At 43.2% G+C, this 23925-nt stretch overlaps 1 protein-coding gene across 1 annotated transcript in view; it reads right to left on the reverse strand.

Annotated features, from left to right (window-relative positions):
* Positions 1-23599, reverse strand: part of RASGRP1 (RAS guanyl releasing protein 1) — a 99978-nt gene extending 76379 nt beyond the window's left edge. The window contains exon 1 of the mRNA XM_082274832.1: positions 23259-23599. Within this exon, the coding sequence (XP_082130958.1) occupies positions 23259-23350 (92 nt within the window). The 5' untranslated portion in view covers positions 23351-23599. The remainder of the gene's footprint in view (positions 1-23258) is intronic.
* Between the last annotated feature and the right edge of the window lie 326 nt (positions 23600-23925).

Genomic DNA, 23925 nt, shown 5'->3' on the forward strand with positions numbered 1-23925 from the left:
TTATCTCGGCTGTGAAGACATTCCTGAAATGGCAAGAGGAATGCAGAGCCTAACATTTTACCCCTCTCTCTACATTCCCCTTGCCTTTGCTTGTCTCAGAAATGTGTTCACAACCAAGATGGCTATGAATTAACCATCTCCTTCTAAACTGTTGTCGAATTGGCAGCAGAAGGGGTGCAAGTCAGACCTCCTAACTAGGATTGTAAAGCACTTAGAAACATGTACTACATGTACTTTGTCCCAAAAGGGATAGAACTGTAAAAAATATATATATATATATATTATTATGATAGAGCTTTGTGTCATTAATGCATAGAAAGCATTAAAGTGAAAAACCATGAGACTTTACAACTTCTTTAAGATACATTAATAATTTAGTTTATTCAGCATGAAATGGAGCTTAGTTATGTAGTATAAGCCTTTATATTTTACAATATTCACATTTTTGGTAAACTCATTCAATGAATCCAAGCTCTGCAAGCTGAGATAACGTGCACTGCATTCACACAATTTCACAGTAACCGTGAGATAAAACAAAATTCAGGAATATTTCTTTACCCCATTGTCTTGCAAATCTTTGTACACTACAAACAGCTACAGTTTATTATTCTAAATTGGAAACCTTCAATTTGTTTGCAAATGTTATAGATTCTAACTACCAGCAAGAATGAGTCCTTACATTTAAAGAGCACCTGTCATTTCAGATATCCATCATGGCAGCGCCTGTTAGCGGGCATCCACTCACCTGCTGCCGCCATGTCCCTCACCTTGTTGTGTCACTGCCGTATCACCAGCCATCCCAATAAAGGTGATCTTTTATGAAACTGAGATGAGCAGTGATCCTGCTGATAGTAGCTCATTTCCGATCATTATTGGTTTATGAAACAGAGATGATCGGGGGAGAACATGTTCTCTGCTGATCATCTCTACACATGGAGAATCTGTCATTGACTGACACAGAAAGGCCAGTTTATGAAGCTGCGATCTCAGCATTTCACTGGTGATCTATGCCAGAATTCACACTCCCGGATTCACCAGCCTAGAGGTGGTGAATCGGGGAGAGAAGACAGAATCAGGGGAGAACTGAGGGGGAAGAAGGAAGATTATCGACATCCTTCTTCCTCGTTCAGACCCCCCAACACAGTAATCATGTCCCCCTGCCATATTTATCTATATATATACATGTATATATACAGTGCCTTGCGAAAGTATTCGGCCCCCTTGAACTTTTCGACCTTTTGCCACATTTCAGGCTTCAAACATAAAGATATAAAACTGTAATTTTTTGTGAAGAATCAACAACAAGTGGGACACAATCATGAAGTGGAACGAAATTTATTGGATATTTCAAACTTTTTTAACAAATAAAAAACTGAAAAATTGGGCGTGCAAAATTATTCAGCCCCCTTAATTTAATACTTTGTAGCGCCACCTTTTGCTGCGATTACAGCTGTAAGTCGCTTAGGGTATGTCTCTATCAGTTTTGCACATCGAGAGACTGAAATTTTTGCCCATTCCTCCCTGCAAAACAGCTCGAGCTCAATGAGGTTGGATGGAGAGCGTTTGTGAACAGTAGTTTTCAGTTCTTTCCACAGATTCTCGATTGGATTCAGATCTGGACTTTGACTTGGCCATTCTAACACCTGGATATGTTTATTTGTGAACCATTCCATTGTAGATTTTGCTTTATGTTTTGGATCATTGTCTTGTTGGAAGACAAATCTCTGTCCCATTCTCAGGTCTTTTGCAGACTCCATCAGGTTTTCTTCCAAAATGGTCCTGTATTTGGCTCCATCCATCTTCCCATCAATTTTAACCATCTTCCCTGTCCCTGCATTGTTGCCAAAAAGTTCGATTTTGGCTTCATCAGCACCTTTTTCCACATGTTTGGTGTGTCTCCCAGGTGGCTTGTGGCAAACTTTAAATGACACTTTTTATGGATATCTTTAAGAAAAGACTTTCTTCTTGCCACTCTTCCATAAAGGCCAGATTTGTGCAGTATACGACTGATTGTTGTCCTATGGACAGAGTCTCCCACCTCAGGTGTAGATCTCTGCAGTTCATCCAGAGTGCTCATGGGCATCTTGGCTGCATCTCTGATCAGTCTTCTCCTTGTATGAGCTGAAAGTTTAGAGAGACGGCCAGGTCTTCGTAGATTTGCAGTGGTCTGATACTCCTTCCATTTCAATATTATCGCTTGCACAGTGCTCCTTGGGATGTTTAAAGCTTGGGAAATCTTTTTGTATTCAAATCCGGCTTTAAACTTCTCCACAACAGTATCTCGGTCGGACCTGCCTGGTGTGTTCCTTGTTCTTCATGATGCTCTCTGCGCTTTAAACGGACCTCTGAGACTATCACAGTGCAGGTGCATTTATGCGGAGAATTGATTACATCACAGGTGGATTCTATTTATCATCATTAATCATTTAGGTCAACATTGGATCATTCAGAGATCCTCACTGAACTTCTGGAGAGAGTTTGCTGCACTGAAAGTAAAGGGGGCTGAATAATTTTGCACGCCCAATTTTTCAGTTTTTTATTTGTTAACAAAGTTTGAAATATCCAATAAATTTCGTTCCACTTCATGATTGTGTCCCACTTGTTGTTGATTCTTCACAAAAAATTACAGTTTTATATCTTTATGTTTGAAGCCTGAAATGTGGCAAAAGGTTGAAAAGTTCATGGGGCCCGAATACTTTCGCAAGGCACTGTATATACATATACACACATACATGTATATATATATATTTAATGTGTGTGTATATATATATAAAATGTATGTGTGTGTGTATGCAGTATATATATATATTTATGTGGGGGGAATAATTATTTAATTAACATTAGTAGGGGTCGAATGCACGTGTACTCAGCAGTGATAATCTATCACTGGTTATTAAATGGGCACCAGTGATTTTCTCGTACTGTAATCTCGCTTTGTCTCACTTGTACACAGATCTCGGCTGTTCTCAGAGGTAAAACTTCTCCTCTGTTCACCCTGTGAGAACTGAAGTTCATCGCTTCATAAACAGCCTGGGTGCCAGAGGAGATCATTTTCCTCGGAGAACTGCCGAGAAGTGAACGGTGAAAAAAAATTCACAGTTTCATAAACGTACCCCAAAGTGAATGGGACTGTCTGTGAGTCAACAGCGGGTCAGAGGAGGAGCCGCTGCAGGACAGAGATGACATTTGCTCTTTAAAAATGATTATTTAAATTGAGTTCATTTAAATCAAGCAATTTTACTAGTGATTTCATTTGTGATTTAAATAGACATTTTAAATCAAATCCCCCCTGCTGAAGAAAGATAATTTTCATGTTTTTTTTTTTTTTTTTTGCGTTGAATGCTAAGGACTACTAACTGCTGGGACTGGGAGCGCTCGTTATCACACAGCAATTTTCCAAATTGTGTACATTTCTTTCTGACCATGGCCTGTTGTATAGACAGGAGATTCACCATATTTGTACAGTTAGAGCCTGTACACTAAGACAGGTTATACACGGAGATGGTGTCGATGCGGAAATCCCTCCTGCTGAACCATTGTCCCTGCCAGGGGAAGACAGTGGTTATTGCTAGCCGCTATAGCAGCAGCTAGCAATAACCGCAGGTAAAACCTGGTATGCTGGTTGTACCCAAGTTGATTGATCGACCAACTTGGTACTTTCAGCCTGTCCATACACGGTTCGAATCTTGACCGATTCAGCAGGACCTGGAGATTCAAACCATTTATGGCCTGTGTAAGTTGAGTAGAAGATTGCAGTGGTTTACAACAACCTGGCAAGGTCATTTGGTCTTCTGGAAACCACTGTTTGGTACAATGGTCACAATGATGTGTTATAAGCCAACACACCCAGTTAGAGGTCAGGTTATGGTAGCTGAATGTAACAGAAGTATACCAAAAAAGGCAGAATTCAAAAGAAAAAGCTATGTTTCAATTCACGTTTTTCTTGTACCTCAAGCCCTCATAATTTGCATATAACCATTTCATATTTTCCAAAGAATGCAGAAAATGATTAGCACTTGCTTTTGCACGACAATAGAAAGGAACACATTCTTTTTTATGCACATGACATATATCATAATCAGTTCATCTCTGGCATACATCCAAAGACATGCCACCGTCTTCATCCTGGAACTTATATAAACTGTGTCTTGGTTGTGGGATGTCTCCAGGCTTCAGGGGTGCATTTACTGTCTGTACGGCATCTAGGGAGCAAGTGGGGCAGTATAGGGCAATCAGGAAATGTGGTAGTCTGTGTAGGTGCTCAGCAGTAGAGGGGCCTTTAATGAATATGTCAAGGTCCTAGTCAGGATATTTGCTGGTGACATAGAGTGGACATTGAAAAAGAGAGATTTCTGTCCAGAATCCTCTGTGGTTGGACTTTGACTCTGGAAGTTGGAAGGGAATGTGGAAGACCCTCTAAGTCTCCATTCACATTGGTACGACTTGTCAGGCGACTTGGTCAGCCTGACAAGTCGTGCACCGTCGCGTCCCATAGTGTAGTACAGGAATGGTTCTAATAGGAGCGACACAAGGGTCCTGTACTAATTCGGGGTGACCTGGAGCGACTTGCATAGACATTCATTTTATGAAGTCCGTGCAAGTTGTGCCGAAGTCGCGGTGCACGCGACTTCACAGGTCGCCCCGAAAGTCGTGCCGCTGCAGTGTGAACCGGCAGTTAGATGCTTGTTCTGTTTTATTTTGTTATTTTCTGCTTTTACTGTTTTCCTATTATATAACAATTGATACACTCATGTAACATTTAAACATGATTGAACAAAGGCTAGATAAAGTAAAACAAGAATCAATATGCTTGTAAAATAGGCATACATAGACTGATAAATGAACTAATAACTAGACTGATAAGGTGTGTTAAATACATTGGAGATGATTTACTAAAGGCAAATAGACTATGCACTTTTCAAAGTGCAGTTGCCCTCTGCAAGTGCAGTTGCACCAAAGCCTAACAAATAAGGTAAAGCTTCACTCTACAAAAAAAAACAAAAAAAACAATCACATGCAAGGAAAAGGAAAAAAAAAAAAACAGCGTTTTTGCTTGCACATGATTGGATGATGGAAGTCAGCAGAGCTTCTGCTCATTTACTAAGCTCTGGAGCAACTGTACTTTGCAAAGTGCACAGTCTGTCTGCTGTTTGCCTTTATTAAATCAACCCCATTGTTGTTGTGAGTTGTAAAGTATGAACCACATAAATTTGTCGGTTTTTATTAAGTCTTGTCCCTGTCAGCAGGATTTTACAACAGTACTGTAAGGCCCTATTCACATTATCATGTAGCAGAACAAACATTCCCTCTATGCGATTTTGACAGTGCAATTTTCACATGATTCTGTGTGTCACATAAGGCAGCCTATTTACTTGAATGGCCTGCCCTATGTGCGTTTGTCACCCGAAAATAAACTTCTGCCCCTTTTTAAAGCTACTACTGATAATTACTTTCCTATTCAACAACCACTTACATATCCTATCAATGCCTTTGTTGATGTGCACACTGTTCCTATCATGGAAGGTACGGGGAGGGGGATATAGCTTATTAGGTTAGATAAAGACCTTAATGCTTTTCACTCATTTCTTCTGAAATATGTAGAACCCCACAAACATGCTTAAAGCGTAACTCCACTTTCGTTGAGAAAAAAACATTCCCTCTGGATAATCTATGAACATTACAAGGATTTTAACAAACGTTGTTATAGATTCCTACCTTTTGTTATTCTGAGCCTGGGTTCACACTGGGGCAACTTGTCAGTCGACTCAACCGCCAGACAAGTTACACTCCATTCAGTGCAATGCTCTAATCAGAGCAACTCAAGTCGCTCCGACTTAGAAAAAGGTTCCTCCTCCCTACTTTGGGGGCAACTTGCATTGACTTCTATTAGAGAAGTTGTTTGCAAGCCCCGCTGAAGTTGCACTGCACAGGCGGCTTCAGAGTCGGGCGACTTTGAAGCTGTCCCCAGTGTGAACCGACAGTAAAGAAATCACTATTTGTTCCTCTGTGCTGAGTGGATTATATGGGAATGGTTTCATAATTATCTGTCAGCTGTGGCAGCTGCAGGGCTCTAATGAGGAAATCTGCTGGGCCTGTATACCTTTAGATGTGCTCACCAAAAATGACATTTTTATTGCAGGGGATGCCAAAAATCTGACTTCTATCTTAGGCAGACTTCTGGGAAAATTGGTGAGCCAATCACACAAGCAGGAAATTATGTTTTGTGTGGTCAGTACACATTCTGTGTACAGAACAGCTCCAGGTAGCCATATTGCATTGCAATTTCAGAAAATTACAACAGCTGCAGATTGAAAAGGAAAGGTAATGTAACGAGCAGGGCCCTCTACTTCCTCCTGTTTTGAACTGTATTGTAACTGTATTGTCTTCCCTCACATTGTAAAGCGCTGCGCAAACTGTTGGCGCTATATAAATCCTGTATAATAATAATAATAATGTTTAATAACATTCAATTACAATATGATTTGTGTCGCAATTGTATACGCTATATTGTTTTTTCTTTATTTGCTATTTTTTTCCCCCTACAAAAGTGGAGCTACCAGTTGTATACATTCCTACTAGGGTACGCAAGAAGGTACCGCAAGGGCACTGGGGGCAAACTAAGGTCAATTTATTTTTTTTTTGTAATGTAATTCAATAGGATTACGATATATCAGTGTGTTTGTGTGTTTTACTTTTTGAATTTGCCGCCGGTTCCACCCCCCTGTGACACGACGCTCGCAGGGAACGGAAGCCGGGGCACACAGCATCAGGCGGAAGATCCGGCCACCGTACACTGCCGGAATACATCGCGGGATCCTGGAGACAAGGTAAGTAACCTCTTCCAGGATCCAGCGATTTCTCCCTGGTGGTACCCCGAGTGTGGCTCGGGGTTACCGCTAATGCCACTGAAATTTCACCCCGAGCCACATTCGGGAATACCGCCAGGGAGGTTAAGGTAAAAAACTTTTTGTGCTTTAGCTGCCCCCCAGACCCCCTCCCCTTTTTTCTTACCTGAACCCCATCGTCCCAGTGATTAGCACAAGCCCAGCGGCTCCAGCCGCTGTCTCGGGTCCTCACTGGATAGATTAATAGCAGCGGGAGCCATCAATCAAATCTAGTAACACGGGAACTAGGGGGGGCGAGTACTGCTGTCTGTGTCAATGGACAAGGCAGCAGAACTCATGAACCCGCCCGAAAAAAGCGGCTCTCTGTGGGGCCACCCAATGAACAGGAGAAGCTAGGAGTGCCGCAGGGGCACCCCAGAAAAGGAGAATCGGGGCTGCTCTGTGCAAAATCCTTGCACAGAGCAGGTAAGTAAACCATGTTTGTTATTAAAAAAAAAAAATGAACCTTAACAATCACTTAACAGAAAATTATCTTTAAATAGATTTTTACACCAAAAGTATTTTACTAAAATAAATTTGTTAAAAAAAAAAAAAAAAGAAATCTGATTGAAATCACAAAAATCTGATTTTGTTTCTTTTTTTTTTTTTAAATCATTGATTTTTATCCACACTGTTCTTCAGCCAGTCACAAGAGATGGGTGATGAAAGTACTGTTTGCATGGACTGCATTTCTACTTATTGGAGTTGATTTACTAAAACAAGAGAGTGCAAAGTCTGGTGCAGCTGTTAGCCAATCAGTTTCTAACTTCAGCTTATTCAATTAAAGGATAAATTTACCTTTGGGAACATGTTACTTGTTGCACCAGTTTTTAGGGTGGAACATGTAACATATTCTCACACCCGCAGCCACTCCCTGATCCCCCCTCCCTCTGACAGCAGACTGGGAATCTTCTCGCTGCACCCACTGTCACTATTTGAAAATAGTGCGGCCGTGCGGGGGCTTCATCCACATGGCAGCGTTATTCATTCACAGAGTTCTGTGAATAAATGAATGAACTACAAGTACTGACAGTCTTTGCAGCTGACGGCTTGTAGTTCTCAATAAACTACAAGGGGGCTTTTGAGCACTCTAGTAGTTCATTGATTCCTCCTGTCATTGTGTAACTGCCTGCCCGTATCTTACACTGACAGCCTGCAAGGGTCCTGCATTGAACCTGTGATCTGCTGATCGTGGGTGTAATGCTTTCCAGGCTCCTACAAAAAAAAAAAGGTAAATGCACGTTTTTTTTTACCTGCAAAAAAAAAAATTGCATTTATTTATTTATTTAATATTTTACCTGCAAAAAAAAAAATGTGCATTTATTTATTTTACCTGCAAAAAAAATGTGCATTTATTTATTTATTTATTTTACCTGCAAAAAAATGTGCATTTATTTATTTATTTTACCTGCAAAAAAATGTGCATTTATTTATTTATTTATTTTACCTGCAAAAAAATGTGCATTTATTTATTTTAAAGGTGAACTTATTCTATAAACTTTGACAATAAAACCTGAAAGCTGATTGGTTTCTATGCACAGCTGCACCAGATTTTGCACTCTCCAGTTTTAGTAAATCAACCCCACTGTGTAGTTATTATCATTTCTGACAATGGGTTACTGCTCTTGGAACATGGAGATGTAAAGCGGTATTAAACCCAAAAGCAAATTTTTAATATATTGCTGCTAACCAATTCTTATATGTGATGGCCACAGTAGTTTTCTTTTTAGGCTTTCTTTCCTTTATTTTAAACTAGTGATTCAGCCTGTAAGTTTGTTTTTATCCAACAGAACAAGCTGTCCTGCAGATGTATCAGAAACAGGGCTGAGACAAACTATTTACCACAGAAAGGGGAGCTTATAATAATCTTTATCCCAAAAGAAAAAAAAATGCTGTAACTACTTATAAATAGGGTTGAGCGAACACCTAGATGTCCGTGTTCGACGGGTTCGGCCGAACTTTAAAAAAAAGTCCGGGTCCGTGTCCCGGACTTTTACCGAACTTTTCCCGGACACCGAACCCCATTGAAGTCAATGGGGACCCGAACTTTAAGGCACTAAAATGGCTCTAAAACACCAAAGGAAAGGGCTAGAGTGCTGCAAATGGCAGCAAAACGTAATTAAGAGCATGGCAAGTGCTCTGCAAACAAATGTGGATAGGGAAATAACTTAAAACAACAAAAAAAAACAGAAAAATAAAACAATGTTCTTCTTCATCTCTGAAGGACGAGGCCCATATGGAGTAGGAGGGAGGTTGAGGTGGTGGTGGATGTGGCGGCCGGTGACATAGGCGTGCGCACAGGGTGTGCTGGGTGTGCCTGGGCACACCCTAATCACCTAGGGCACATAGCATTGCCAGTGAGGAGATGGGAAAGATCTCCCTGGGACCTGCTCTGCTCTATTTCTCCTTGCCTACAGGTACATGGCCCCGATACATTACTCTCCCTGCTGGCAAACACATGCATGTGTATTTCAACTTTGGGGTGCACACCTTAATGCAATAGGCTGCGCACACCTATGGGCGGTGTAGGTGGAAGCGGCGGTGGAGGAGGACCAGGGCCGGATTAACAGCATCATGGGCTTGGTGCTGAGGATTTTGAAGGGCCTTAAGGGCCGTGCCTTGCCATGCACCCAGAGGAGGAAGGGTGCAGCCATGCATGCCTAATTCAACATGGGATGCTGTCTCTGAAGCCCATAAACACATCCATGCATCGCCAACTGTCCCTCCTTGTCCGGCCTTCACGCTGTGTGGGGAGGTTCTGAGGGTGCTGCCTGGGGAAGCGAGCATTGAAGCCAGACTTCTGTGTTTACAAGTGACAGAAGAGCGGTAACAGTGAATATGGCCAACCCGGGGCCTATATAAAAGGTAGGGGCCTGGAGCTGCAGCTCCAATAGCCCCTACATTAATCTGGCCCTGAGGAGGAGGACGAGGTAGCCAACACTGCTTCTTTTCAAAAATTTTAAATGAGGGTACACCCCAAAAGAGTGAGAAAGAGCAAAAATGGAACAATGGGTGGGTAAGGTCGGTATCCATTGCTATTCTGCATAAGGTACGGAAAAGTCCCGTGGGATCCATGCCTGGTTCATTTTAATGAACGTGAGCTTGTCCACATTGTCTCTGGACAGGCGGCTGCGCTTGTCTGTTATAACGCCCCCAGCTGTGCTAAATACCCGTTCAGATAATACACTGGCTGCAGGGCACGCCAGCACCTCCAAGGCGTAAAGGGCAAGCTCAAGCCATGTGCCCAATTTGGAGACCCAGAAGTTGAAGGGGGCAGACCCGTCATTCACTACATGTAGGCGTGTGCACACATACTGCTCCACCATGTTGGTAAAATGCTGCCTCCTGCTAAGACGTTCCATCTGAGCTGCTGGTGCTGCTGTTTGTTGTGGCGTGCTGACAAAGCTTTTCCACATTTCGGCCATGCTAACCCTGCCTTCTGAGGTGCTGGCGGTGCCCTGGTTGCGTTGGCGACCTCCTCCTCCTCCTCCTCTGCCTTGTGCTTCCACTGTGGCCCCGCTGTCAGATGGGAATGCCAGCAGCATGGCGTCTACCAGCGTGCGCTTGTACTCGCGCATCTTGCGATCGCGCTCCAGTGAGTGAATTAAGGACGGTACGTTGTCCTTGTAACGGGGATCCAGCAGCGTGGCCACCCAGTAATCAGCACAAGTTAGAATGTGGGCAACTCGGCGGTCGTTGTGGAGACACTGCAGCATGTAATCGCTCATGTGTGCCAGGCTGCCCAGAGGCAACGAAAGGCTGTCCTCTGTGGGAGGTGTATCGTCCGTGTCCTCTGTATCCCCCCAGCCACGCACCAGTGATGGCCATGAGCTGGCCTGGGTGCCACCCTGCTGTGAACATGGTTCCATCTCCTCCTCCAGCTCCTCCTCCTCCTCATCCTCCTCATCCTCCAGAACTGTGCCCCTGCTGGACAATTGCGTCCCTGGCGTTTGCGTGTGCAGGAACCCACCCTCGGAGCCCCTTGCGAATGACTGCCCTGAAAGCCTTGGAAATGTTACCTCTTCATCCTCCTCCTCCTCCTCATCCTGTGCCACATCCTCTTCCATCATCGCCCGAATTGTTTTTTCAAGGAGGCATAGAAGTGGGATAGTTAAGCTGAGAACGGCGTCATTGCCACTGGCCATGTTGGTGGAGTACTCAAAACAGCGCAACAAGGCACACAGGTCTCGCATGGAGGCCCAGTTAAATTAAATAGCGGAATAGAAAATATGATCCAAAAAAAGTGTATGTATATCACACGTACACAACCACACTGGGCCCCAATTACTATTGTTTGTACCCCTAAAAGGCTAGATGAGGAGTAGGGGGAGTATGGAACAGGCAGCACCCTCAAACCTTCAGAAGTATGAGATGAACCCCAACAACTTGGAAAGGTGGATCTCTCTCACACGTACCGACACAGACTATCCCGCAATTCAATTGATCCTCAAAGGTTTTTATTGAATAGCGGAATAGGAAATATGATCAAAAAAAGTGTATGTATCTCGCACGTACACAACCACACTAGGCCCCAATTACTATTGTTTGTACCCCTAAAAGGCTAGATGAGGAGTAGGGGGGGTATGGAACAGGCAGCACCCTCAAACCTTCAGAAGTATGAGATGAACCCCAACAACTTGGAAAGGTGGATCTCTCTCACACGTACCGACACAGACTATCCCCCAATTTAACTGATCCCCAAAGGTTTTTGATTAAATAGCGGAATAGAAAATATGATCCAAAAAAAGTGTATGTATATCACACGTACACAACCACACTAGGCCCCAATTACTATTGTTTGTACCCCTAAAAGGCTAGATGAGGAGTAGGGGGGGTATGGAACAGGCAGCACCCTCAAACCTTCAGAAGTATGAGATGAACCCCAACAACTTGGAAAGGTGGATCTCTCTCACACGTACCGACACAGACTATCCCCCAATTTAACTGATCCCCAAAGGTTTTTGATTAAATAGCGGAATAGAAAATATGATCCCAAAAAAGTGTATGTATATCACACGTACACAACCACACTGGGCCCCAATTACTATTGTTTGTACCCCTAAAAGGCTAGATGAGGAGTAGGGGGAGTATGGAACAGGCAGCACCCTCAAACCTTCAGAAGTATGAGATGAACCCCAACAACTTGGAAAGGTGGATCTCTCTCACACGTACCGACACAGACTATCCCCCAATTTAACTGATCCCCAAAGGTTTTTGATTAAATAGCGGAATAGAAAATATGATCCCAAAAAAGTGTATGTATATCACACGTACACAACCACACTGGGCCCCAATTACTATTGTTTGTACCCCTAAAAGGCTAGATGAGGAGTAGGGGGAGTATGGAACAGGCAGCACCCTCAAACCTTCAGAAGTATGAGATGAACCCCAACAACTTGGAAAGGTGGATCTCTCTCACACGTACCAACACAGACTATCCCCCAATTTAACTGATCCCCAAAGGTTTTTGATTAAATAGCGGAATAGAAAATATGATCCAAAAAAAGTGTATGTATATCACACGTACACAACCACACTAGGCCCCAATTACTATTGTTTGTACCCCTAAAAGGCTAGATGAGGAGTAGGGGGAGTATGGAACAGGCAGCACCCTCAAACCTTCAGAAGTATGAGATGAACCCCAACAACTTGGAAAGGTGGATCTCTCTCACACGTACCGACACAGACTATCCCGCAATTCAATTGATCCTCAAAGGTTTTTATTGAATAGCGGAATAGGAAATATGATCAAAAAAAGTGTATGTATCTCGCACGTACACAACCACACTAGGCCCCAATTACTATTGTTTGTACCCCTAAAAGGCTAGATGAGGAGTAGGGGGAGTATGGAACAGGCAGCACCCTCAAACCTTCAGAAGTATGAGATGAACCCCAACAACTTGGAAAGGTGGATCTCTCTCACACGTACCGACACAGACTATCCCCCAATTTAACTGATCCCCAAAGGTTTTTGATTAAATAGCGGAATAGAAAATATGATCCAAAAAAAGTGTATGTATATCACACGTACACAACCACACTAGGCCCCAATTACTATTGTTTGTACCCCTAAAAGGCTAGGAGTAGGGGGAGTATGGAACAGGCAGCATACTTAAACCGTCAGAAGTATGTGATGAACCCCAACAACTTGGAAAGGTGGATCTCTCTCACACGTACCAACACAGACTATCCCCCAATTTAACTGATCCCCAAAGGTTTTTGATTAAATAGCGGAATAGAAAATATGATCCCAAAAAAGTGTATGTATATCACACGTACACAACCACACTAGGCCCCAATTACTATTGTTTGTACCCCTAAAAGGCTAGGAGTAGGGGGAGTATGGAACAGGCAGCACCCTCAAACCTTCAGAAGTATGAGATGAACCCCAACAACTTGGAAAGGTGGATCTCTCTCACACGTACCAACACAGACTATCCCCCAATTTAACTGATCCCCAAAGGTTTTTGATTAAATAGCGGAATAGAAAATATGATCCCAAAAAAGTGTATGTATATCACACGTACACAACCACACTAGGCCCCAATTACTATTGTTTGTACCCCTAAAAGGCTAGGAGTAGGGGGAGTATGGAACAGGCAGCACCCTCAAACCTTCAGAAGTATGAGATGAACCCCAACAACTTGGAAAGGTGGATCTCTCTCACACGTACCAACACAGACTATCCCCCAATTTAACTGATCCCCAAAGGTTTTTGATTAAATAGCGGAATAGAAAATATGATCCCAAAAAAGTGTATGTATATCACACGTACACAACCACACTAGGCCCCAATTACTATTGTTTGTACCCCTAAAAGGCTAGGAGTAGGGGGAGTATGGAACAGGCAGCACCCTCAAACCTTCAGAAGTATGAGATGAACCTCAACAACTTGGAAAGGTGGATCTCTCTCACACGTACCAACACAGACTATCCCCCAATTTAACTGATCCCCAAAGGTTTTTGATTAAATAGCGGAATAGAAAATATGATCCCAAAAAAGTGTATGTATATCACACGTACACAACCACACTAGGCCCCAATTACTATTGTTTGTACCCCTAAAAGGCTAGGAGTAGGGGGAGTATGGAACAGGCAGCACCCTCAAACCTTCAGAAGTATGAGATGAACCCCAACAACTTGGAAAGGTGGATCTCTCTCACACGTACCAACACAGACTATCCCCCAATTTAACTGATCCCCAAAGGTTTTTGATTAAATAGCGGAATAGAAAATATGATCCCAAAAAAGTGTATGTATATCACACGTACACAACCACACTAGGCCCCAATTACTATTGTTTGTACCCCTAAAAGGCTAGGAGTAGGGGGAGTATGGAACAGGCAGCACCCTCAAACCTTCAGAAGTATGAGATGAACCTCAACAACTTGGAAAGGTGGATCTCTCTCACACGTACCAACACAGACTATCCCCCAATTTAACTGATCCCCAAAGGTTTTTGATTAAATAGCGGAATAGAAAATATGATCCCAAAAAAGTGTATGTATATCACACGTACACAACCACACTAGGCCCCAATTACTATTGTTTGTACCCCTAAAAGGCTAGGAGTAGGGGGAGTATGGAACAGGCAGCACCCTCAAACCTTCAGAAGTATGAGATGAACCCCAACAACTTGGAAAGGTGGATCTCTCTCACACGTACCAACACAGACTATCCCCCAATTTAACTGATCCCCAAAGGTTTTTGATTAAATAGCGGAATAGAAAATATGATCCCAAAAAAGTGTATGTATATCACACGTACACAACCACACTAGGCCCCAATTACTATTGTTTGTACCCCTAAAAGGCTAGGAGTAGGGGGAGTATGGAACAGGCAGCACCCTCAAACCTTCAGAAGTATGAGATGAACCCCAACAACTTGGAAAGGTGGATCTCTCTCACACGTACCAACACAGACTATCCCCCAATTTAACTGATCCCCAAAGGTTTTTGATTAAATAGCGGAATAGAAAATATGATCCCAAAAAAGTGTATGTATATCACACGTACACAACCACACTAGGCCCCAATTACTATTGTTTGTACCCCTAAAAGGCTAGGAGTAGGGGGAGTATGGAACAGGCAGCACCCTCAAACCTTCAGAAGTATGAGATGAACCCCAACAACTTGGAAAGGTGGATCTCTCTCACACGTACCAACACAGACTATCCCCCAATTTAACTGATCCCCAAAGGTTTTTGATTAAATAGCGGAATAGAAAATATGATCCCAAAAAAGTGTATGTATATCACACGTACACAACCACACTAGGCCCCAATTACTATTGTTTGTACCCCTAAAAGGCTAGGAGTAGGGGGAGTATGGAACAGGCAGCACCCTCAAACCTTCAGAAGTATGAGATGAACCCCAACAACTTGGAAAGGTGGATCTCTCTCACACGTACCAACACAGACTATCCCCCAATTTAACTGATCCCCAAAGGTTTTTGATTAAATAGCGGAATAGAAAATATGATCCCAAAAAAGTGTATGTATATCACACGTACACAACCACACTAGGCCCCAATTACTATTGTTTGTACCCCTAAAAGGCTAGATGAGGAGTAGGGGGAGTATGGAACAGGCAGCACCCTCAAACCTTCAGTATGAGATTGTGTTCACTGTACCCCACAAAGATTGTGTTCACTGCACCCCACAAAGATTGTGTTCACTGCACCTCACAAAGATTGTGTTCACTGTACCCCCCAAAGATTGTGTTCACTGCACCCCACAAAGATTCTGTTCACTGTACCCCACAAAGATTGTGTTCACTGCACCCCAAAAAGATTGTGTTCACTGCACCCCAAAAAGGATGTTGTTCACTGCACCCCAAAAAGGATGTTGTTCACTCCACCCCAAAAAGATTGTGTTCACTGCACCCCACAAAGATTGTGTTCACTGCACCCCAAAAAGATTGTGTTCACTGCACCCCAAAAAGATTGTGTTCACTGCACCCCAAAAATGATTTTGTTCACTGCACCCCAAAAAGGATTTTGTTCACTGCACCCCAAAAAGGATGTTGTTCACTCCACCCCAAAAAGATTGTGTTCACTGCACCCCAAAAAGATTGTGTTCACTGCACCCCACAAAGGATTTTGTTCACTGCACCCCAAAAAGATTGTGTTCACTGCACCCCAAAAAGGATGTTGTTCACTGCACCCCAAAAAGGATTTTGTTCACTGCACCCCAAAAAGATTGTGTTCACTGCACCCCACAAAGGATTTTGTTCACTGCACCCCACAAAGATTGTGTTCACTGCACACCAAAAAGGATTGTGTTCACTGCACCCCAAAAAGATTTTGTTCACTGCACCCCAAAAAGATTGTGTTCACTGCAGCCCAAAAAGATTGTGTTCACTGCAGCCCAAAAAGATTGTGTTCACTGCAGCCCAAAAAGATTGTGTTCACTGCAGCCCAAAAAGATTGTGTTCACTGCAGCTCACACACAGAAAAATGGATGTGGATCACTGACACCTGCCTATCTCCAATCCCACACCACACAGCAATATCGATTGTAGTTTGTAGAACACAGTTTCCCTAAAATTCAGCAGACTCTGTCCCTAACAGGATTGAGAAGAGATCGTAGATCAGGATTGAGTGCAGACCCCACCCCCCACACAGCAATATCGATTGTAGTTTGTAGAAGACACTGACCCTATATAATTCAGCAGACTCTATCCCTAAAATGCCTACAACTCGCCCTGCCTAAACACTCCGACCTGTCCCTCAATTCTATCCGGACACAAATGGTTTTTTCCTGCCTATCTTTCCCTAATCAGCAGCCAGCACGTTGATGTGTGCTCTGTCCCTGAATCTAAGCAGCATAATGACGCCGCTGCGGCTGCCTCGAACTTATAAAGACTTGGTCACATGCTTCAGACGGCCAATCACAGCTACTGAGACATTTGCAGGCATGGCTGGGATGGCTTAAGGCACACCAGTTAAACGATTGTTGATTGGCTGTTGAAAGCCCGCCATGAAAAGAGCGCCAAAGCATGCAAAACCCGGAAATAAAACGACCGAACACGGATTTTTACCCGAACATACAGTAAAGTGTCCGTGTCCGTGTTCGGGTACAAAAAATCCAATTATTCGGTACGAACACGAATAATACAGTCCGTGTTCGCTCAACACTACTTATAAAGTGTATTTAAACCTGCTAGTCCATCTAACACTCACCTTCCCCAGACTGACAATGCTTCTGTCCAAAGCTGCCCCCTGTGCTCCTTCATCCAGAGCATAGATTGTCTAATACGGGAGGTGTGTTACTAGCTAGATCACCAGGTAAAAACAGAGGGGAAAAGACTTAGGGCTCTTTCACACGGGCGTTCAGTTTTTTATGCCCGATCAGTTCCTTTTTTTTTTTTTTTTGAAACGGACACGGATGACACTTGTGTCATCCGGTCTGTAAGTCCGTTTTTCATCCCATCCGTTTGCGGATGAAAAACGGACATAATGTATCTCTATGTAAATACGGATGTCAGCGGATGACACCACTGACATCCGTTTTTGCGTCCGTTCCGTTTTTTGAACGGAAGAAAAAATAGGGTTCTCCTCCGTTCAAAAAAACTGAACTGAACTGAACTGACGAAAAACGGATGTCATCGGATGGTCATCCGCTGACATACGTATTTACATAGAGATACATTATGTCCGTTTTTCATCCACAAACGGATGGGATGAAAAACGGACATACGGAACGCCCGTGTGAAAGAGCCCTAAAGAAGGAAAACTAATATAGGCACCACATCGAATGCCTGGTAAGCTGCAATATATTACATTTTTGGTTTTGGGTTTAAAGTGATATTAAAGTCTCACTTTTTTTTAAAATAAAAATAACAAACATATTATACCTACCTGCTCAGTGCAGTGGTTTTACACAGAGCAGCCCAGCTCCTCCTCTTCTGAGGTCCCTCACCAGTGCTCCTGGCTCCTCCCTCCTGCCGAGTGCCCCCACAGCAAGCAGATTGCTATGTGGGCACCCAAGCCGTGCCGCTGCACTGTGTGTCCATTCAGACATGGAGCCATAGCTCTGCCCCACCCCCTCTTTCTCCTCATTGGCTCACTTACTTTGACAGACAGCAGCGGGAGCCAATGGCTGTCTTAGCCAATGAGGAGGGAGAGTCCCATACAGTCAAGGCTCTCGTGCAGCATCGCTGGATAGAGACGGGGCTCAGCTAAGTATTAGGGGGGCTAAAGGGGGGTGCTACTCACAGAAGGTTTTTCCTCTTAATACATAGATTGCATTAGGATAACAAAAAAAACCTTCAGCCTTTAGAACCACTTTAATACTGCTTTAACCTCAAATGTATTTTTTTATGACTGAAGAACTTTTTGGAGCTGTGGTATTCTCATTTTTGTTGCCATAGTTTCTCTATGCACAGAGGCTTAACAATTCAGTGTAAGGGGGCTGCAATGAAAAAAAAATGAAATGAATTTAGTAAAGAAGGGCAGACTGAACTGCATTTTAGTACCTGCAGAATGCCAAAATATGCTGGGAAGAGCAATTGAGACAACATTCCTACTAGGGTACGCAAGGAGGTACCGCACCACACCTTTTAAAATTTCTCACCAAAAGGCTTTATTGATTTAAGCTCTTTGGACTTTAGGCAAATTCGAACCATTAATGGGCAGGCTGAATGTACCGAGTTGATCGATCGACCAACTTGGGTACAACCAGCCTGCTGGATCACTTGCGAACAACGGTCTTCTCCCGGCAGGGATGGCCCCCAGTCAGAACACCCGGTCAGCACTCTCAGCCATTGGCTATGAGCGCTGATCTGGAGCTGATCAGCAGATCTTTTTCGGTCATGCCCCTTCAACAGAAGCCGGCTGTTCGGACCGACTCCAGGACACACGGGCCGAATGTCGGCTGGTTTCTATTGCACTGGCCAATTCGCCCGACATTTGGCCCACATGTACTAGGCTTTAGTAAGGATGGCGGGACAGGTGGCTCATTGAGGAAGGGTTGACTAGTGATGGTCTCAGGAGTGTTCGGATTTTACCAGACAAGAAGCCACCAATCATAGGCAGTGGGGCATTTCCCAGCCAGCAGCTAGACATACACACGCTGCGTATGATTGGTGGTGTGCAGTGATGGCTTCCCGGCAGGTATGATCCGAACACGCCTGAGCCCATCATTAGTGGTGACACATCTGACTGTCCTGTAACAACGTGTGTTTCCAAGAACTGCTGAGATCTGGGAGTATGAGTGAAAGCATTATTCCCTTTTGAACACCTGGCAAGCAATTGGAAAGGGATTTTCCAAAGCGTTCAACACAATTGAAGCACACATTACCACACCTGTATACAGCCAAGCTGTTACAACAATAATAACTGAACATTGTTTTGTCTATGAACTGCTTTTTGTACAGTGTTGAGCAAAATTATGGCACTTAGTAATAAAGATGGTCATGATAGATAGATAAAGATCTATAGCACTACTGTTATGCGGGAACCAGCACGATTCTAGTTCACACTGCCCTCCGTTAACCGCTGCGGGTGTCAATACAAAGGTAATGACACCTCCAGATCGGTTCGCAGATCGCAGTGAGAACTGTGAATTCGGACAGGAATCGGACACCCATGTGATCCAATTCCAGTACAAGGAAAAAAAGTGAGGCCCATAGGAGAAAACGGAGGAAGGGGCTGCATGACTAATGGGCCATACAAACAATAGGATTTTCTGAAGACTTTTTCCTTACCAAAAACATATAATATGAGGTCAAACCTAAACACTTTCAATTTGTATGCAATCTGGCAGGCCCTTGCTCTACATAGAAGAGGTAAATCCGAAGGAAATTTAACCACAAAAGTTGGATAGTGTGTATCCAGCTTTAAGGAGGAACAGGATCAGGGAAGGGTTAGCTAGGTCAAAGGGGTGGCAAAGGCAGTAGTCCTTACCTAATTGGAGGAAAAAGGCTGGATGGGCTGGGGGCAAATGTTAGGGGCAATGCAGATAGGTAATATTGGGGTGTGTCCAAAGAATTTAGAAGAGGTAACTTCCCTCCCATATATGTTAAGGGTTGCTGAGGAGTACAGGTTGGGGAATACTTTTGTGTTTTCTACTCTAATTTAATTTATAAAAAAAAGAAAAAAAAAAGGAAAAGAAGATTTTCAGAATTAAAAAAAAAAAATGCATACATGATTATGTCTGTTGCGCTTTTGTCACAGCAGTTGGCGGGTCAGGGGGTCTTTGGGGGGTCAGTGATTACTTACATTTTCCCTGGTGAGGGCCCATCTAGGGTATGGTGCTCCTCATTTGGTTTGTGGTTGTTCTCCCAGGAGCTTGGTCCCCTGGGGGAAAAAATGGGAAGTATGTGTGAGGTCGTAACGTCTTCGAGCCGGTTGGGGGCGCGGCTGAGGACATGGACGATTACAGTTAAAATTGTGCCTTAAGGCCACCCAAAGACCCCTTGTTGTTGGGTATTGTTAGAAGTTCATTGTTGAATTTTTTACTTATTGTTATGGTAAATGTGATGTTATTTATACTTTGATTAATATATTGGCTGCTGTGGCCGTATTAAACCCATGTCACAGTCTGCGTCTTTATTCTAGTGCTTAAGGACCCAAGTTGACGAATCCTTTAGTCAAGGTCCCTGCACCTTTTTCGTGCAAATCCAACGCGAGTTCAGCGATACAACTGTATGGATGAATTAGCATTGCACAGGCAGCGCACGTGATCAGCAATGCAGTGCCAATCACATGCGATGTCTGTGGTCACAATACTGTGTGAACCCAGTCTTAGTAATAAAGATGGTCAAGATGATAGATATAAAATGAGATAAATAGATGATAGATAAAGTATTATAGTACCTTTTAATTGTAACATTATCCTTTTGCACCACTTTTAGGATGGCGCTGTGCAAAATCATGGCACTTACTAAGGATGAGCATTATAATAGTCTTAAAAATGCTTTAAATAAAACAGCACACAGAGTATTGTTACTGAGGAGTCAACGGCAACTAATCATTTCAGTTTGTTGCTGTTCGATCATCTATGTAGTGGCCTGTGGTTGGTACTTCTGACCTGCAGCATTTGGCACCTGATCTTTGCTCCTTCCACTGGGAGACGCCTGTAGATGGCACTGATCATCCCTCAGATTGTATAATGTAATCTCATTTCACCTGGTTTCCAACACAACCTTCCCAGCATCACACAAAAGCATGCATCAATCTCCGGAAAGGGCTGTATACATCAGAGCATGCAAGTGAAGAGGCTGACACTTGTTATTTAAATCTCAAGCACACTCAGCAGATGGCTCTGTCCTTGCAGGACAAAGCAGAAAGTGAAAGTTTATTCAACGTATTGATCAGCATATCTGGTCTTCAGGATATTACTCTGTTTATTAATCACCCAGAGTATTCTGCAGTGCATGACTAACTACATGCACAAACACTGATAGCGTCACACCTAAAGTTGTGACAAGGACATAGGAAACACCAAAAATGTGCAAATCTCAGATTTATATAGCTTTTTCTCATTGAGTATCATATTAATCAGATGATTGTGCTATAAACAGCACTTTGAATAGAAAGTCTGCTGTCATTGCAATGTATGGTTATTTACCTACTCTGTCTACGTATTCTATTACGTGTTTAATCATCCAGGGAAAGAAAAACACCTCTAAGCTTGCACTTCTAGACTCCATATATCCCAATGGAAATCTCCAACACATGCCTCATCACTAGCACCATCTTAGATTCTCTCCGAAAGCCATATACATCACATCCTGAACTGAGTCATTTGTAGCACACAAACTATAAATAAGCAGAATCAGCAATGCCAATATTTAAAACAGCTTTCCTCCACCTCTTACCACAAAGGAACTAATAATTTTCCGGTCTCGGGGACCCCCTGCTAATAAGAACCAAATCTACAGCTCATAGTACATTAGTGTGTTGGTCAGTAGGAAGGATGGTCCATGCATGGGTAGTCAGGGGAAGGAATACTCCCTACATTGATGGTAAGTGAGAAGGATGCCCCTTACACTGGTGGGCATTGGGAACAATGCTTCTTACATTGGTGGTGAATGGGAAGAATGCACTTTGCATTGGTGGTCAATGGGAAGAATGCCCTTTACACTGGTGGTCAGTGGAAACAATGCTCTTACATTGGTGGTCAATGGGAAGAATGCCCCTTACATTGGTGGTGAATAGGAAGAATGCTCCTTGCATTGGTGGTCAGTGGGAAGAATGTAATTTACACTGGTGGTCTGTAGAAACAATGCTCCTTACATCGGTGGTCAACAGGAAGAATGCTCCTTACATTGGTGGTCAGTTGGAAGAATGCTCCTTGCATTGGTGGTCAGTGGGAAGAATGTAATTTACACTGGTGGTCTGTAGAAACAATGCTCCTTACATCGGTGGTCAACAGGAAGAATGCTCCTTACATTGGTGGTCAGTTGGAAGAATGCTCCTTGCATTGGTGGTCAGTGGGAAGAATGCTCCTTACATTGGTGGTCAGTGGGAAGAATGCTCCTTACATTGGTGGTCAGTGGGAAGAATGCTCCTTACATTGATGGTCAGTGGGAAGAATGCTCCTTACACTGGTGGTCAGTGGGAAGAATACTCCTTACATTGGTGGTCAGTGGGAAGAATGTTCCTTACACTGGTGGTCAATGGGAAGAATGCTCTTTACATTGGTGGTCAGGGGGTATGTTCCTTACACTGGTGGTCAGTGGGAATAATGCACTTTACATTGGTTGTCAGGGGGTATTCTCCTTACTTTGGTCATCAATGGGAAGACCGCTCCTTACATTGGGAATCAATGTGAAGACTGCTCTTTACATTGGTGTCAGTATTAAGAGTTCTCTCACTAGATAGCTAAAAATATGATTGGTGTCAGTGGTTACTTATCATAGAGGCAGAAATAAATCACTACTCAAGGAACCCCTAAAAAACCTTTAGAGGAACCCTAAAATTCCAAGGAACCCTAGTTGAGAGGCTGATTTAGAGGAAAGCCATTCATAGAAAGTATATTCGTTGAGAGCTGACAGATCGCTGAAAGATCAGTTTAATTATAGCTATAGTCTGGAAAATGCATGGCAACAAGTGATCTATAGTTGATTACTGCTCCCCATAAAAGATCCAGAAATACATTTTTAAATGGTCAGTGTCTGGGCTTTGTTCTCATATAGAATTATTTATATCCTATTCAGCATTTGACCTGTTGAGCAGATACTATTACAGGTTGGCACACTGTACAGATCTATTTTGTGAAATACAAAAAGCTCAAAGTACTTGTCAATCATCTGCCTCCTAATAACAATGTCACAGAACAAACACATACATAGCCTCTCCGGTACACACTTTTATATGACATCTATGTGACAGCAAGTGGCTTTACAAAAAGAAAAAAAAGAGACTTACGGGATCCCCTTCTTCTTGCCATTGGTCCCCATCATGAAGATGCTACTGTAGTCGGAGTGATCAGCTGTCCCAGCACTCTGCCTGTATCCCATTCTGGAGCTTGGGACTGGTTACAGGTCTCCACCCCAACACACCTCCCAGTAGCCAGCTTTGAGAGTACCTGTTACACACATGGTAGCCCCCTCCTGAAGTGTGATCAGGCTAAGGGGCAGGTGATGGCTACAGACCCCCTAACTGTGATCTGATCCTACACAGGAGAACATTGCATTTCATTTCTCCCTGCTAGTTCTGACAAGTTCATCAGATCTCCAGCATTTCCTTCTCTCTCTTTCACACACACACACTCCTCCCACACACACAATGCATCTAGATTAACCCTCAGGTATCATTCATACACTCTGACTTTCAGTAGCTAATTTACAGCTTAGATCTGCAGATGGGGCTCATCTTAGAAACTAGAGCAAACATGCAGCAATTTCCTGCAGCAACCGACCAACCACAAGCCAGATGACTTGAAAGAATATAACAGCTGATTCTGATATGACAGCTTGAAAATACTCATGGTTGCTTATGTATTATCCTTTAAAGTCACTCTGTCACTATTTAAAAAAAATAAAAGAAAAAAGGCCTGCCTACAAAGAAAAAAGTGGGGGCTACTTTGTTCGTT

Source organism: Pelophylax lessonae, assembly GCF_965119305.1.
Source record: "Pelophylax lessonae genome assembly, chromosome: 13".
Classification (NCBI taxonomy): Eukaryota; Metazoa; Chordata; class Amphibia; order Anura; family Ranidae; genus Pelophylax; species Pelophylax lessonae.